Source organism: Haliaeetus leucocephalus, unplaced genomic scaffold (genome assembly GCF_000737465.1).
Source record: "Haliaeetus leucocephalus isolate CR32 unplaced genomic scaffold, Haliaeetus_leucocephalus-4.0 Scaffold101, whole genome shotgun sequence".
Lineage (NCBI taxonomy): Eukaryota > Metazoa > Chordata > Aves > Accipitriformes > Accipitridae > Haliaeetus > Haliaeetus leucocephalus.
Genome location: NW_010972537.1, coordinates 899,076 through 917,006, shown reverse-complemented (window position 1 = coordinate 917,006; position 17,931 = coordinate 899,076). Strand labels below are relative to the sequence as shown.

The window sequence follows — 17,931 nt, the reverse complement described above, 5'->3', positions numbered from 1 at the left end:
CGGGGAGGGGGAGGCGAGCGGGACCGCGGCCGGGCCGGGCGGGGAACGCAGCAGCTCGGGCCTTGCGATGGCGGCGCGCGCCCCGGCCGAGGGGACGAGGACCCTAAAGCGTTCAGAGGTTCCCGCAGGCCCCGAGGCTTGGTCCCGGTGCTTCGGCAGCCCTCGGTCCCGGGGGCCGGGGTGGATCCCTTCCCCGGGTATCGCCAGCGTTTGGGCCGGGGTGGGGGCCGGGGGTATCCCCAGCCCCGCCGCGTAGCCGGACAGGCGGCGACGCCGTCCCTGGAGGCAAGCGGGGCGGTTGACAAGGGTGCGAGAGCGCGCAATGCGAAAACTGGGTAGAAGCGAGATGAAAGTCGTCGACTCCCGTTTGTGCCGCTCAGACCTTCGGGTTAACTTGAGTGAGTTTAGCATATTCGGCCTGTATTTTCCAGGGAGAGCGGTACTTTTCCTTACTGGAGTGGCAATCCAAGCTCCAGCTCTCCGTCGGTACCGCAGAGCTTGGGCCTGCTGCCTGTAAAGGGCGTGCGGGAGGCTCGGGTCAGCGTGGAGGCTGCTCCGTCTTGTTGCCAGGGTTGTGACCGCTGTGGGGGCAGCCGGTCTTTCTGGCCCTACAAACAGCTGGTGTGTGAGCAAGAGTGCCAGAGCGGGCAGAGCTAAGGCCAGGCAGAGCTTGCAAAGTTGTTGAGAAGAGAGAGGTGACGGCGTCTCCTTGGTGTCCCCATCCCCACGGGCTGGTTCAGGCTGCGTGTGCAGCTTGAGACCCCAGAGGATGGATGTGCCCTGAGCTGGCCTGGTTTCTCCCGAGGCTGGGGATTTGGGTTGTGGGGCAGCCCGGTGGTGTGCGCCCGCTTGAGTAGCTTGAGAGGTGCAGGCACTCAAGAGCCACTGGATGATCGCTTGGAAATAACATGTCATCCACAGTGCCAGTTTTTAATGTGATGCATGTGCCATGTCTGCAGAACCAGACTGAGGCAGCCTGTTAAAACTCTATAAAATGGCTATGCTGCAGAGGTGACTCTTGTCACTGTTGGCCTGGTTCGAACGGATAGTGAGTTAGAGGTTTTGTGTCCATTACCAGTTTTAAGTGTTCTCTCCTCGTCCTCTCCTCTGATTTTTGTTTTTGAATGTGAATGTGGTGTCCAGAAGTCACAAAATATAAATCAGACACCGTTGTCCAAGTAATTTTGACATTCTGCATGCAAACTGATCTGTTTTCACAATACTTTAATCACGGTGTCTTTGATTACAAGGAATGAAACTTTGTTTTCTGGATGGCGAGGAAAAAGCTATGGTCTGATTTGTCTTTTTGAACTGGCTCTTTAATCCTGGTTATTGCTATCCAATATGATCGGTATGTATTGATCATGATGTGATCACAGTGTGAGTGGCTGATGTGCTTTATTCTTAGCTTTGTAAGGCAGAGTTTTTACGTGTCGATATGTGATTTTGAGTTGTTTGCTCAGCTCTTACTCACCACGGTACAGTCAGTAATCAGGAATGTTCTTGCTTCTGTTTCTCTTTCTTTTTCCCCTCCTCTCTCTGTTCCCTGGCCCCAGAATGAATGAAATGAACTTGAGTCCTGTAGGGATGGACCAGCTGACCTCATCCTCTGTGAGCAATGCCTTGCCGGTCTCAGGGAGTCACTTGGGATTGGCAGCGTCACCCACTCACAACGCCATACCAGCACCAGGTAACGGGGAATGCTCCCACAAAGGGTATTGCAGCTCATGCTCTGTGTTTTACTGTCACAGGAATGTTCATAGCTGGGTAGCAGTGCTTGCTCTGATAGCAAGTCATGTCTTTAGCAGGTAATGAGGTGATGTGGCATTGAGGAAGGGCAGACCATAAACCATTGCTTTTGTGGGCAAAGCAAAAGGGATATGTGTTTACCAGGCTTATGCCTTAATGGGAGTCTCATTTTGTTCTAATGGGGTGGTTTGCACCGTGGGTGGGTGGTAGCAGAATCCTTTGAAATACGAACTGCAGCTGCAGATCTGGCTCCATCTATGCCTGTCTTCACTCAGGTGAAAATAATGATTTTTCACCTGTAAAGCAAAACTGTTTTCCTAGCTCTTTTTATCACGGGGCTACACAGACAAAAGCCCATTACAATTGGGAAGTAGAAGCAGGCCCTACATAATGTATCCAAAAAAGACCTAGCCACATTCAGGCATGCCTCTCAGTGCTGTGATAACTGTGATCCTTTCTTTGAAGCTTGCCACCTTACTTTGACAGTACCATATTGTACTTCCATAGGGAGCTCCTGAGGAATTAGTAACCTCTTTGTTAGCTTGTGTGTTCATAAGCTCAGGTAGTTCCATTGAGTTTAAATGGGCATTTTCTTTTGCAGGCTTGCCTGTTGCAATTCCAAACTTGGGCCCCTCCTTGAGTTCCTTGCCCTCTGCTCTGTCTCTTATGCTCCCAATGGGTATTGGGGATCGAGGAGTGATGTGTGGTATACCAGAGAGAAACTACACCCTACCTCCACCACCATACCCTCACCTGGAGAGCAGCTATTTCAGACACATTCTACCTGGTAAGTGGCCTGGAGCTGATGAATGGGAACAGAGAGAGAAATTGTTTTCAGAGCCACCTGTTTCTGTCCTGAAGCAGGCAAGACTGACTGTTTTGCAGAGCTGTAAATTCCCTGAGTTTGTCTGGAATCTGTTGTGTCATTTACACACCTTTATTTTTCAGGTCTCTATTGCTATACATGTGTATGAAGAGAATTGCAGGGCATTTTCTACTTATACTGAACCTCTGATCGCTCCTCCTGCTGCTTTGTTTTCAAGATTAACAGAAAACACAGCATGCCTGGTTTCTATCTGAAATGGCTTGTAGTTTGAAAGCTGCTGCTTTTTTTTTTTTTTCCTGTAGTCTGAAGCAGTACTTAATATGTGCATAACAGTAGGTTACAGTAGTTCAAAGCTCAAAAAGAGCAAGCCATCAGCTGAGGAGTTTGGGCTCTTTCCCACGCATTTAGTCCATGGCATAGTTTTTCTTCATTCTTGTTCAAGGTTGATTTCCAAAGGCCTAACATACTGATTTCTATCTTGATTCCTCTCTCGTATGTATTTTAAAGTATAAATGTAGAAGTTTACATGTTAGTATATGAAGACACAGAAATTCGAGCTTTAAATGTAGTCCTTGCAGGGTGGAAGGGCGTAGATAAAATTCTTCAAGGTCACCCAGTGAGTGTTTTTGGTTCAACCTAGGTTAGGAAAAGAAATACAGCACCCCAGATCTCATCCAACTACCTGTTGACTAGTGGCTGAACTTGCCAACTGCTTGGGAGTAACCTTTCCTACTGCATTACATGCCTGCCCATTTTGTGGGCAAAGAGTAGAGGAGGAGACAGCGTATTTCCCATTTTTCTGAGCTGGAATAATTTATGCAGAAATGTATATTTTTTTTCTTTCTAGTCTGTGTGAAGTTTACTCTGATGTTTCATAGGGCTCTTCCGTCAGTCATCTTACTGCCTTCAAGGATCCTCCTTGTTCAAGCCACAAGGCAGCATTGCATGTAGAAATAGTTGATGCAGCTGGTTAAATTAAAATGTCCATTTCTCAGCTTAGCCATTTTTAGTGGGGTTATGCTGCAGAAAGAGTATCCGCGCTTGCATCCTTCTAATAACGGACATGTTTGAGTGGAAAACTTTTACAGAACAAATGGCTCACAGGGTTCAAGGCCAAAAAGAAACATACCGCCTCAGATCTTGCAGAATTTGCAAAATCTGTCTCTGCTGGAAGTACTGTTTACTTGAATGTACTGATGTATTTCCTCCAAAGATTTTTTTTTTTTTTTTTTTTATTTTTGTCCAACAAGAGAAGTTGGTAGTATGTAAATACAGGTTAGTGTTTCTTTGTACCTTAAGTTCCAAGGTTGTTTGATGTTGAGAAGCTTTCTAGAACTACCAGAAAAGATGTTAGGGTTTCTTATTTAAATTTAACTGGGATATTGTTTTAGGAGAAACAACATACTTTTCATGTAAGGAAAGAAAGCAGATGACTCACGATACTTTTGAGAGACCTTATCCTAGTCCTTCAGAATTGCAGTTGATGATCTTTGAGATGGACAGTTGTGTCACATAGTCTTAGAAGAAGGAAGTAGTCATTGTTAAAACTTAAATACCTAAGCGAAAAGGATGTACCCTGGAGAACTGTTTCTACTTCTTCTAGCAAAGATGAACCAGGGATTATCAAATGTTAGATTCCAATAGCAGTCCTTCATCCTTTGTGAGCTATTTCTTGCGAACGAAAAATTGTGCCTAAAACGTGAAGAACCTCTTTCTGATGCAGTCTTTGTACTGAGGAGCCTGGGTTAAATGCTGCCAGAAACTTGGCTGTTCAGAGTTCGACAAGTAACTGGAGACTTGCTCTGTTGGGTGAAAGCTCTGTATTTGTTGTTAAATGATACTTTGACAAGAGTGTTGGGTTGGCATATATTTGTGAGCATGTTTTAGAATTAGTGGGTTTTAACTGGACGTAATGTAAAGAGCATGTCTTCAAGGGTCTAGGTCCTAATGTACTCTGCTGCGATGATGGGGTATTTTTGTTCAAGATTTGAAAACTGGTGTCCTCTCACTCTCTTCTTCTTCCCCCTCTCATTCTATCAGGTATCTTATCTTATTTGGCTGATAGACCTCCACCTCAGTACATCCATCCCAACACTATAAATGTTGATAGCAATCCGGCATTGTCAGTCTCCAGCAATCCCTCGGCCCTAGATCCCTACCAGCCCAGTGGAACCGTGGGGCTGGAACCAGGGATTGTCTCCATGGACTCCCGCACAGTCAACGCGCATGGTGCTCAAAATCTGCATCCTAGTGACAGCCACGAGGTAGTGCTGGATACTACGATCACTATGGAGAGCGTTTCGAGGGTAACCAGCCCCATCTCTACAGATGGGATGACAGAGGAGCTTACAATGGATGACGTAGCCGGGGATCATTCACAGATCCCAAATGGCTCCCGGAGCCACGAACCTTTAGCCGTAGACACGGTGGGGAGTAACTTGACATCGGACGCTGTGGGACACGGCGGTGTCATTCCCATTCACGGTAGCACTTTGGAACTCCCTGTCGTCATGGAGCCCGACCACATCGCCGGGCGGGTGACAGGAATATCGGATAGCACACTAAATGACTCCATTCATACTGTGGCCATGAGCACCAACTCCGTGAGCGTGGCGCTCTCTACCTCACACAACCTAGCTTCCCTGGACTCAGTAGCCTTGCACGAAGTGGGCCTCAGCCTCGAGCCGGTGGCGGTGTCTTCCATAAATCAGGAAGTAGCCATGGGGCCAAGTCACGTGGATGTGTCTGCAGACAATCTTGCCTTCGTACCATCCACTCTGCAAATGGAAGACTCCAATTCGAACAAGGAGAACATGGCAACCTTGTTTACCATATGTGAGTGGGCATTTCCTCCTTTCTTGGGGTAGGGTTTGTTATGTAGCTGTTGTCTGGTGGGATGACAGGACTCTTGTTGCTAGTCTTACAGATTTCTGGTGAAAGAAACTTACTTATTTAACAAGTCCGTGGGAGTTGGAACATCTGCAGTGGCAGATTAACCACACTGAAACAACACTAGTTGGAAGTAGACATAGTAGGATGCTTTAGCATCATTCTCTTTGTATCCATCTCCCTTGAGGTTGGAAGCTGAGTTCTTCATGAACCTCTTGCCTTTTGTGGATATGCTGATATTATCCTGTGCAATGAGACTTTTGTTTTCTGAAGTCACATCACAAATGACTCTTTTGCTCCATTAAAAAAAACCACAACAAACACCACCACAAGCCATACATTTCATCAAGTGGGTATAGTTGTGGAGTATGACGTTATGTGATTTTGCAAAGTTTTTATTAAACCATGAACAGTCATCAAGAAAATGTTGTTCTCAACAGGACATGCTGGAAAAAAGAGCAGAGAGGGAGGGAAGTTTTTAATATTTCTCATTATTGTCATCAAAAGACTTCACTCCAGAGGCTAGTTGGTCTCCTAGGAAGAGAAGAGTGCTGGACGTTGCACTTTCTCAATCCTGTCATTGTTCAAGGAGTGGTGTTTGAGAACTGTGAAGTTCTCGTTTGGTGGGATGGAAATTTGAACTTCTACCCACAGCATGTCTGGCTTCCCGCCACTGAAGTGTAAGGCCAGCTTTTATATTCAGTTTTATTAGTTGAGGTAGCACTACTGAGTGCTGCTCGTGCAAGCAATCTGGCCCTACAACTGCCGGAGCCTTATGACAAGCTTTGCCTGCAGAACATTTTTTAAGAAATGGAAAGAACTAGTGCCTTGGTTAGCAATGGGAGAGGTGCAGTTTAGTGCAAAGTGTCTAGTCAGACATTTGAATTAAAACTTTTATTCTGTGGGATAAAATATAACTTAGAATCAGGTGGGTGTAGAACTATGATGAATTTACAACTCCTAGAGGAAGAGTTTTACAGTTGATACATTCAGAAGTTCTTACAAGTGTCTGTTGCATGTTGAACAAATAATGATCAAAATACTATGATATCCAACATGCTCATGGTGAAATCACTTCTCTTATTTGAGATTTGATGTGCCAGCTTATTGTCACTATACTTAAAATAGTCCTAGGCTGTTTCCCAGGTGATGCTCCCCATTGGTGGGATGTTCTAATGGCTATTGCATGCCTAGTGCTTTCATGTGATTTGCAAAATAGATCGTTGACTTGGGAAGGTTTAAATTTTAACTTTTTGTTGTTGTTTTTAAACTTCTTCTGAATAAAACATGAATTTGTGTCCAGACAGGTGACAGCAAGGAGGAGGAGTTGTTTTAGAGCCTCTTGGTGGTTTTTGCTCACTGAGAAGGCAGGAGTCAGGGCCTTTTTCAGAAAACTTTTTAGACTGTTCCTAAGCAGGAAGAAAAAGGCGTGCCTTTGCTACAGTCCTAAATGCTTGTGAAACTTCCAAGTAGCCCTTTTTTTGGTCATCTTTGTTTACAGTTCTGGGTACCCAAATCAGAGAAGTAATCACTGTGATTTTTTTTTTTTTTTTTGCATTATTTGGCAAGGACAGAAATGGAAAGGAAACGGTATATTTTGCTTCCTGTAGAATGTAGGCTTTTTTTTTTTTTTCCAACTTCTTAAATATGTATGAATCCCTAAACCTTTCCAAGTGGAAGTGTTACATGCCTAGAACTTGCTTTTCTTCCTCTTTGCCTCTCCTTGGGGTTAGTCCACAGACGCATAGTGGTATGTGCTAGGCAATGCCTAAAAACATCTGTTTCAAATAGTGTTTCTCATTACTCAGATCTGGTTGTTGTCATTACTGTACTCCTACATGTCATCTGTGCACATGAAGCAATGCTTATATAGGCTCTACCTAATAATTTTCTGAGTATCTTTCTATCTGTAATTGTGTAGTTGCTCAAACTGTACTTTGCATGGGGTCAGTTTCTGGTACCCTGATGTATGAAAGCAGTGTCCCAAAAATCTCTTTAAACAAGTAATAATGGAGCTGCTGTTTATGCCTGCTGAAGACTACTTCTGTGGTAGGTCTTTTATACTGGGGTTGGGCCATCCAGAGGCCAAAGAAGGTCTTTGTGGACATCCTGCTTAATTAGCTGAGCATCTTTCTTCAGAAGAAGAATGACTTATCAGGAGGGTGGTTGCTGAGTAGGTGTTGGTTGCTCCATTCATAGAGAATTGAAATGACGTAGTTTTTCTAGATGAGAACATTCTATGCTGTACTTTTCCCAAATTTATTAGACTAAGGACTTCCAGTGGTTTATTTTTCAGCAGTACTTATGCTGAATGACAGATTGGTAAAGTGATGCTACTGATTTGTCTTGGGCTTTTGTTTTTGTTCCATTCAGAGGCATCGCATAGAGATGTACTTTGAGTTTATTGCAGTGGGTCCTTCAAAAGCAGCAGCGAGGTCAGGTTTTTGCTGCCATGATTTGCACGTTGTCTGAATTTAAATGGAGATAAGGGGATTTGTGGGTTCAAATTAGAAAAATTTTAGAAAGAAGACCTTACTGTCCCTTGGCATGAATATCCTTGAGGTTCTGCATGCAAAAAACCTCTTCTGGTAAATTCAAAAAACATGATGAGTTAGAAAGTGTTTGGTTTGGTATGGCTTGGATTTTTCTGCCAAGAAAGGTCATTTCACTTGTGATCAGAGAGAAAATGGCTCTTCCATCATCAGCATTACTGCCAGCTCTAGGAGTCTACCATCCGTTTTGCAGCAGTTTTGATGAAGAGTGGACTCTGTCCCATTGCTAGATTGCCCCTGTAGGGATAGTTTAGAGTCTAGGTGATTAATTTACCATCAGGAAGGCAGGTGGAGATCCTCACGTTTGATCTGAATTGGATAGGAACAGTGATGTGTACGTCGGTGCCCATCTGACTGTAGTAACATGGTTCATATTCTTCTGAGTAAAAGCAGTAAAGCGGACAGGTTAAACCAAAGAGAAGCAGCCTTTGGCAGGGGCTGAGCTGAAGCATATTGGTAGGGAGCTGATTGCACTGTGGGGGCTGTTGCATCTTTTTAATCGCTGTTGTCCCTTCCCCTCTCTGCAGGGTGCACACTGTGTGACAAGGCATATCCATCAGACTGCCCAGATCATGGGCCCGTCACCTTTGTCCCTGACACCCCAATAGAGAGCCGAGCCAGGCTTTCTCTCCCTAAACAGCTTGTCCTCCGGCAGTCCATCATGGGAGCTGAAGCGGGTAAGAATCAGATTACTATATATCTCTATGCAGCGGTTTAAAATACACTCACTGCCTGAAATCCAAAACCATAGGGTTTTTAACATGGGAGAGAAACACTGCAATAGAGAGGTGGTTGCCTCTTCTGTAATCACCCTGACGTATGTTGTGCAAGAGCTTCTTGTCCTCTGGTTACTGCTTAGACTTCAACTAGACTCTAGGGGTGCTGCCACAGAGTGTTGCTGAAACACTTCATAAGGTCAAGCACAAGCAAGGTATGGTGTTTATTTTTATCATGTGCTAAACAACTCAGGCACAGCTTTGATAAGAAAACATTGCAGCAATTGCAGTTTGGGGGAAGATAATAATTGGAAATAATGGAGGAGATTTCTGTCTGCTTGTTCATCAGCTTGGTTTGCTACCTGTGGCCTTCTGGATGCTCTCATTGGAGTATTGATCATGAGTGCCTCTTTTTTTTCCCTCCCCTCATTTACATTTGGCATGTAGACTGTGACCTTGTCATTGGATGTGGACCTTGTTACTGTATTTCACGCCACTGTCACCTGGAAATCGAAGAGTACAGTGCAATACCCTAAGGATCTGAAGGCTAGAGAATAATGTGATTATTGGCTTGCTTAGTGCTGCTGCTTGTTGAGAGTAGCTTACATCTGTTCTTTTCAAGCTGCATTAGTTTCCAGTTTATTCCTAAAAGCTATTCAGTGTATTCATGTAGACCTATATATATATAAATGTTTAATAATAAACAATATACACGCAGGAATCCCTCTGCCCATGACAGAAATACAGCTGCCTCTGGGGAGAAATGCAGAAGCTGCTTAACAATGCCCAGCAACAATTCTGGAAATTCCTGGGGATTAGGTAGGCGAAATGTAGTTACTGAAACTAGTATTTTCTGCTTCTGCAGAAAGTGCCATGAAAGCTTTAATTGGTGCAAGTGGCTAGGATCTTAGTTTTATAGCTTACTGAAAAGTAAATTACTTGCTTTTGACAAACAAAACACATATTTGTAATTACAACAAAGCGGCTCCCAGTAGTGTCATGTGGTGGTGGTGGTTCTTGTCTCTGCCTTAGGTGTGTTTTACATGTGAAGTAGAAGCTTTGATGATCTTATGCCTAGATATTACCCCTGGAGCATTATCTCATAAACCTCCCATCTCTTTATTATGCATGATTAGTTGTTTAAATAATTGATTTCTGCAGATTTTGGTCTTCTACTGATAGGTGTGTGGACAAGAGAAACCATTCCTGTAAGGACTTGTTTTGGACCTTTGATCGGGCAGCAGAGCCATTCTCTGGAGGTGGCTGACTGGACAGACAAAGCAGCTAGTCACATCTGGAAGGTCAGTGGATGTTATGGCTCACAGAGTCTGCAGGCATGCCTTTATCTGGTGAAAGCCACCACATAACACAGAAGCTTTAATATTATCATCCTTGCCAGAAATCAAAATTAATGCAGTTTGATTGTTTAATACTTAATATCACCATAACAGAGCTGTACACCATGTAATATGCTGGTAATCAATCCTGAAGTACAACAGATTTCTTTAATGCCTTTTCTTTTAAAGGGCTATATGTGGGTTTCCAGTATTTGGAATTGCAGCAGGGATTGTATGTGAATTACTAGGCAGCACTTGTTTGTTTGTTTTGTATCATTGTTTATTGAAAGTTCCCCCAGGTAATGAATGATTTGTTTTAGGAAAGCTGCTCTAAAGCTTTCTTTTTCACATCATTTCATGTTCAGTAAGTAAAATTGATCTGTATAAATAAAACATATACTGTTTGCCCAGATATTGTTATTCACAAGACTTTGCTTGTAAGAAAAGCAGCCAAATGCATTTCTGCTGGGAGCTAAAGGTAGTGTGTGGGAAAGATGCTGATAAAGTTTTTCTAGCCTCCTGGGTAGCAGAGAGGTCAAGATTCCTGTGTAAAGGGGAAAGTAAGAAGTAAGAACAGGGCTGTGGCCTTGGCAATGGCAATGGAGACCTCCTGGCTTGTTCTAGGTAAACTCATTCTCTCTTAAAGAAAGAAGCTGGCTTTCACTGCATTTGTTGCTGTGTCTTGTCCTAAGATTGCATTTGTTTTTCCCGGTAGATCTATCACAATGGTGTCCTGGAGTTCTGCATCATTACAACTGATGAAAATGAATGTAACTGGATGATGTTTGTACGCAAAGCCAGGTGAGAACCGCCTGTACTGTGCTATGTAGCTTGGAGTCTGAGCTGCAGGCTCATAGACGGCTGTGCTGGAGAATGTGCACTGCTGCACTGACTGCCCAGATGGGTAATGAGCTCGGGACCAAGGGACCTTCAGGAGCTATCTAGGCTATCTAGCCATCTTGGACTGGTGGGGAGAATGAAACAGAGCACCCAGCAGAGAACGTTACGCGGGAATCAGTACACACGCTGTAGTAAACCAGCCCCAAACCTGCCCACATACTTTGTTTCCTTTGTTCTAAAGGTTTAAACCAGGTTCTTTTTATATTAGCTTACTGTGTATTAGCGTGTTATTTCCTTCACTCTGTCCCATTCCTTTTGGATGCATCTGTGAAGATGACTTTGATTGTCTTTTTTATTTTAATACTTTATTAGCAAAGTGTCCTTGGGTTCTTTTGGCCAAGTTCCAAGCTCTTACAGGGTGCCAGAGCTGTCCTTTTCAGTCTTTCTGGAGCCTGTGATGAAAACTATCCAAACTGGCTCAAGTATTGCTCCATACATAGTCCACTGAGAAGGCTGAACCTTTCCCATTGCTCTGTGACACAAAGTATGTTTCCCCTGCAATTCATTTCATTGCTCCCATATGCAGGAGTCAAGAAGTTAATGCTTGATCTCCCACTGCAGTGGGGCAGAGCTTTTGCTGGTTTCAGATACTGGGAACAAACATATGCAAGATACAGCTTGAGAAGATGAGTTATCCCATCTTGGAAATGCTTTTCAAGAGTTATTTTTTGAAGATAATTTTGCTTTAAGGCTTTACTGATATTTATTTCTCCCTCGTGTTCTCTATTTCTTAAGGGAGTTAATATGAAAAAAAAATATATTTTTATAGTTTCTTAAGAGGTCATAAACTCTCTTCTCTCAGCCCACTCCAATGTTTATTAATAATTTTCTCAGCAAGATATCGCAGTGGTGTGAAAAATGTATCATTTGGTGGAGCAGACTGGCTCTCGAGGTCCAGTTTTCCTTTACTTTCCTTTAATAAAGAAGGACAGAATTGACAGACAGGAATGTTTTTTATAATGTGCTGCCAAGCATTGAGGTTCTCTCATTACCTATTTATAGGAATTTCCTTCTTTTTTTTCTCTCTCAGAAAGTCATTATTTCTGGAGGGCTTTTTTTTTCATAACTCTCATTATTGCTATAGGAACCGGGAAGAGCAGAACCTTGTAGCTTATCCTCACGATGGAAAAATTTACTTTTGCACCTCTCGGGACATCCCACCTGAACATGAGCTTCTCTTTTATTACAGTCGGGACTATGCACGACAGCTTGGTAAGTAAGCGCTCGTCTTTGTTGGCTTTGCAGGGAGTACTTAGCTTGAATCCCCTTTTAGTGCCATCTCTGGGCACTGTGACTTGGGAGTGCATTATGTTCCTTCTCAGTTCCTATTGATGCATGTCATAGTTTCCTTTTACACTTCATTACTATAGGAGTACAGTCGTTGGAAAGAAACATTTCACTAATTCCACTGATCAGGAGTAAAAGATTGCAGTTTCAGAGAAAAAGGGTTGTTTTTCTTCTGTTCGTCCATGTGGTGCTAAGGGAGTTTCGCTAGCTGAAGATGATCCTATCCTCCCCCACCTTTGGTTGTGATAATTTAGGTTTGGTGGAGCTGTGCTCAAAATCATTGCAAAGTTTGGCCTCCCAAAATATTTGAAATGGCCTACCTGAAAGAGCTGAAAAGCAAGCACTGGAGCTGAAAGGAATGCGGGTGAAAATCTCTGCAGCTGGCTTTGCTACCACAGACAAAGTGTTAACATGGATCAGGCTCACGCTCTGTTAGGCCTTGCTATGCCTCATTAAAAGTGATGCTTTTGTGCCCAAAGGTGTCCCTGAACATCCGGACGTGCACATCTGCCACTGTGGAAAGGAATGTGCTTCCTATGCGGACTTCAAGGCCCATTTGAGCAGCCATATTCACAACCATCTCCCCAGCCAGGGGCACAGCAGCAGCCACGGGCCAGGCCACGGCAAGGAAAGGAAATGGAAGTGCTCCATGTGCCCCCAGGCTTTCATCTCCCCTTCCAAGCTCCACGTCCACTTCATGGGGCACATGGGCATGAAGCCGCACAAATGCGATTTCTGTAGCAAAGCTTTCAGTGATCCTAGCAACTTACGGACACACCTCAAGATACACACAGGTAAGGGCTGGGGACTTTATAGAGGTGCCTGTGCTAGTAAAACATTGGGGCAGGACCTGTTCTTTCTGATCCCTTGGCCAGTTGGCAGGGCATAGCTTGTGTCCATAAATCTAAGCTCTTAGAAACAGAATTGTAGAATGTTTTGTGTTGGAAGGGACCTTTAAAAATCATCTGGTCCCCCCCTCCCCTGTTGTGCGCAGGGACATCTTTCACTAGATCAGGTCACTCAAAGCCCCATCCAACCTGGCCTTGAACACTTCCAGGGATGGGGCATCCACAACCTCTCTGGGCAACCTGTTCCAGTGTCTCACCACCCTCATTGTAAAAAAATTTCTTCTTTACAAGCAATCTAAATCTACCCTCTTTCAGTTTAAAGCCATTGCCCCTTGTCCTGTCACTACAGGCCTCGGTAAAAAGTCTCTCTCCGACTTTCCTGTAGGCCCCTTTTAAGTACTGAAAGGCCACAACAAGGTCTCCCTGGAGCCTTCTCTTCTCCAGGCTGAACAACACCAACTCTTTCAGCCTTCATAGGAGAGGTGCTCCAGCCCTCTGACCATCTTTGTGGCCCTCCCCTGGACTCGCTCCAACAGCTCCATGTCTGTCTTCTACTGGAGACCCTAGAACGGGATGCAGTACTCCAGGTGGGGTCTCACAAGAGCAGCGTATAGCGGGGAAAATCACCTCCCTCGACCTTCCTTTCTAAGAATGGCAGCATCCTGGCTGTCTACAGGAATGATCTGTAGTCCATGGTGACCCCAGCTAATGCCTGGGCACTGCCTGAGAGCACGCTGGTTGGCGTGGGATAGGACTGTGCTGGCTTCAGTGGTGTGGGTGCTTATAGAACAGTATGTAGACCTGTGTTCTGGCTGTCTGTGCCATGTCTAAAAGCATTTGATGAGTTGAAGTTGATTACAGTTGGGAAGAAGTGTCGGCCTTCGTCTGGGAGACAGAAACCCTTTGTTCCCACACAGCAGATCCAGTGCTGGCAGCTATGATAAAACAAGGGTTCCTTCTGCTCATGAGAAAAAGCCAGCTGGGTTTGAGGGCTTGTGATGTGGACAGTTGTCTAGTTAAATATGGGGCTGAGATCTTTCTCCTCTTTCCTCTGGAATTGTTTTTCATCTTAAGGAAATGCACAAGACTGAAATTGGTGACTGTGGGGTCAGACTGATGTGGGTAAGGCTCAGCTCTGTCACTCATCAAAACTTTAGTCTGGACAGGCTGTTGACTTCTGTGGGCATTGGGATATGACTAGAGGCTTTGAGGATAAAGGGACAATTGCGAACAGATTAGTGAATGAATGCTAAAAGAGGAAAACAAAATAGTGAAAGATTTTTCAGCTGGGTAAGAAGAGAGGAAATAAATAAATACAAAAAGGCATGGATTTAACAGAGAGTGAGGATAGGGTAGAGGGTGAAGGTCAAGTACAGGCTAGCCACAGTGTGGATATTTGCCTGTCTTTTTTCAGTAAGGTTGAAATAGCTATTGGGAATCATGGAATGCAAATCACAAAGCTGGAAAGGAAATAAAACTGGGAGTTCAGTGCACTTGAGTCCAGCATAGGAAGCTGTGGACTCAGTAGTGAGGAGTTTTAATAAATTGATCAATACACAACGTGTATACACAGCCACAGAATACTCAGTGGGGTAGGGATTCAAGTGGTATTCAAACTTAGCCTGAATTCAGTGGTGAGCAGGGGTTTTGAGCTATTTCTGGCAAAGAATAATGGAGGAACTACGGATAAGTGGGAAAACAGGATAAAACATAGAAGTTACCAAAGAGCCAGTGAGCTTTGTACCTGTGTGTTTGTTAGATAAGAGAGTTTGTTTTTCTAGGCGAAGGCAATGCAGTGCATCAAATGTGGTTGGGCTGCAGGAAGGCATCAGATACAGTTCCTGTGGGAAATTAGTGGAGATGGGGATGTACTAATGTACAGTAACTAGATGGCTGCCATGGTTACAATTAAAAAGGAGGCTACCATTATTTTTACTCAAGAATTCATCTTGGGTAAGCCTTGTCTTGTTAAATGTTTGCCTGAATCTCTGCTGGAAAATTTACAAGTTTACTGGTGATGTTTTGATATGCAGAACAGGGAGGCACAGTAGTTGGTGTAGACAAGAAGCAGAAAGTCTGTTTTACAGGAAAGGCTGACTGGAGGAGGAGGAATCAGTGGTGTTTAGGACAAAGTGCAGAACCGTGCATCGCATGAAGGGCTCAGGGCTTTGAAACAGTAGCATGAAGTGGGTTTTTTTTTGGCTGGGGGGCATGGGGCAGGGTATGAAAAGCTTTGGGAATGAGGAAATGAAGTCACATGCCTGTTTTTTGCATAGCTAAATCTAGACTGTAACTAGGTAGTCCTTTATGCTGAGTCTGAAGGAACTGCAGGAGGAAAACAGGTCCTGTTCACAAAGAATCTGCCTTTCTTCAGGGTAAAAATTTATTTTTCAGAAGTAGTCAGGCTTGTTTGCTTACTGTGTTTCTTGGGACACTGACTGTCAATTTGTGGGTGTATGTATGTGATCCTAGGTCAGAAGAATTATCGCTGTACCCTTTGTGACAAATCGTTTACCCAGAAGGCTCACCTGGAATCGCACATGGTCATCCACACAGGGGAGAAGAATCTGAAGTGCGATTACTGTGAAAAGCTATTCATGCGGAGGCAGGACCTCAAGCAGCATGTACTCACTCACACGCAGTAAGTGATCTCACAGGGTGTGTTGGACTGGCCAGTGTGTAATAAATAATGAAGTTCAACAGCCCAAGAGAGAATCTCCAGTTTGCAAATGGTTTGGCCTAGGGAGTATAGGTCCATCCTCTAAAATGACAGAGAAGTCAATCTGGACAAATTCCTTGTTACTGGCTGAAGTTGTCCTATTCTAGTGTTTGCAGTATTTTAATGACACAGTAAATTCCAGGCGTGCACCTTGTCTAGTGAAATGGCATTCTGGAGCGTTCATCATTTTGAAGAGAGAGGGGGTTGGCTGGTTTACATTTAGTTGTCTGATGAGAACTGTTTCCATGTCCCAGCATGACCTCAAAAAATCATAAACTCCTCAATGCTATTCTCACCAACTAGCTTGTTAGTGAAGCCTCCCTCTCTGTTTGCACCAGGGGCGGGGTGCTGCCATTCCCAGCTCTTGCCTACCCCCAGGTCTCATTCATGCACTTGGTTTCCTGCTCCTCCTGTGGGGAGATGCCCATGGTCAGGGCAGATCCCTACCCCCAGGTCCTCCTCCAGTTAGCCACAGGTCTCTCCCAACCCCTCGGCTTTCTGCCAGGCCAGATCTTTCCTTTTGCTGTGAGAATCTCTCCATCCTGTTTAGTTACTCCCAATCCAAGGTCCTCCCTTAAAGGCTGCTTGCCCAAAGCTAGTCCCTCTGCTTATTTCATTTTCAGCATCTGGTTCTTGTACTCTCTTGGAATCAATTGCTGCTTCTGTCGTGCTGCCTAGGAGACAGCATAGTGCAGCTAGCATGAGCAAGAGAGAGGCAGACAGACAGACTTGCTTTGCTGCTTGTTCTTGCGGCCAGAGCCAGGAGGACTGCTGTGGGGAGGTGTTTTGCACAGTCATCTACAGAATTTGACTGTTGCGGTCTGGTAAGCCTCTGCTTAGTATTTACAGACTGAGGGTTGTTAACACTCAGCAGCTTTGTTTTCTTTTTTGTTCTTTTTTTCCCCCATTTATTTAGGGTGGGAAGGAGGGAGACAAACCTTTCCACCATGGCAACATCTCTGCCCTCGCCAAAACATGGAGCTTAACCAGAGTTTGGCCTTACTTAAAAAATAAACAAACAAACCCCTTGTAGAACTCTTTCTTCTTTATCATCATGAAAGAAAAACAGTTGGCTATAAGCTAGCATTAATCCAAAAAGCCTGACTTCTGCCAATGATGGGGGTGGGGAGGGGAGCAGAGAAGAGGGGCTTTGTGTATGTACTGTGTGAAAGAAAACTGAGCAGTATTTACACTTTAGTGCTGTTATTTCTGGACTGCTTCTCCTTCAAGTATATTGGAAGTGATTTAGGAGTAAGACTGACCCTTTCACCCTTCCTGTCACCACCACTCCACTGTTTAATACAGTGTCAGCTTTGTGGCAGGAGCAAACTAACTTTTTCGTGTCTTGCAGAGAACGGCAGATCAAGTGCCCCAAGTGTGACAAGCTGTTTTTGAGGACAAATCACCTGAAGAAGCACCTCAATTCACATGAAGGAAAGAGGGACTATGTCTGTGAAAAATGCTCCAAGGCTTATCTAACCAAGTATCACCTCACTCGCCACTTAAAAATATGTAAAGGCCCCACATCCAGCCTGTCAGCCCCAGAGGAGGAAGAGGAGGAAGATTCAGAGGAGGAATTAATAGACTCTATGAGGACTGAAAACTGTAGGATTAACAATGGAGTCTATTCAACAGGTGATGCCCTCTCTGGACACAAATGAAGAGAAGAGAGAGGGAAATTTTCTTGGATGTTAAAAATGGGGAAGGAAAAAACCCGCTCTTCCTTATTTCCCCAGTCAACAGTGTATGTCAAATGAGTTTTCCTCCTGTTTTGGTCACCGCACTACACCGCTGCTTAAACTCTATAGCCAAAATGCTGAATGAGAATGGATCACGCATGTAGAAGTGAAGAGTTGCTAAGAAGGAAACATGAGGCAAGGAGACTTTTTCCCACACACTGTGCATACTTCTTTTCCAAATCACTCAGATTAATCCATCCAGTGCTGGGATACATGACACATCTTGCATAGCCCTTTGAGTAAAGAGCCACAAACCAGAAATGTAGTCAAGTGATTGCAGTGACCTGTAAGCCAACTGTCCTTAACTGCCAAAGCCACATCACTAAGAAAAACAAGCAAAAAAACAGTGGTGGCAGTTGATGCCTTTTT

At 44.3% G+C, this 17,931-nt stretch overlaps 1 protein-coding gene across 1 annotated transcript; it reads left to right on the top strand.

Annotated features, from left to right (window-relative positions):
- Positions 1-1,557: 1,557 nt before the first annotated feature.
- On the top strand, positions 1,558-17,892 carry PRDM4 (PR domain containing 4). Its single transcript, XM_010585361.1, has 10 exons — positions 1,558-1,690; positions 2,351-2,536; positions 4,616-5,410; positions 8,544-8,693; positions 9,915-10,033; positions 10,785-10,870; positions 12,054-12,181; positions 12,736-13,050; positions 15,577-15,745; positions 17,175-17,892. Exons 1-10 carry the CDS (start codon positions 1,558-1,560, stop codon positions 17,482-17,484), a joined length of 2,391 nt encoding a protein of 796 aa, XP_010583663.1. The 3' UTR covers positions 17,485-17,892.
- The last annotated feature ends 39 nt before the right edge of the window (positions 17,893-17,931 follow it).

Excerpts from the sequence above, each read along its gene's own strand:
- PRDM4 (XM_010585361.1), top strand. The coding sequence starts at position 1,558 with ATGAATGAAATGAACTTGAGTCCTGTAGGGATGGACCAGCTGACCTCA. Across the intron at positions 2,537-4,615 it reads TTTCAGACACATTCTACCTG|GTATCTTATCTTATTTGGCT; the intron begins GTAAGTGGCCTG and ends TCATTCTATCAG. Across the intron at positions 13,051-15,576 it reads ACACCTCAAGATACACACAG|GTCAGAAGAATTATCGCTGT; the intron begins GTAAGGGCTGGG and ends ATGTGATCCTAG.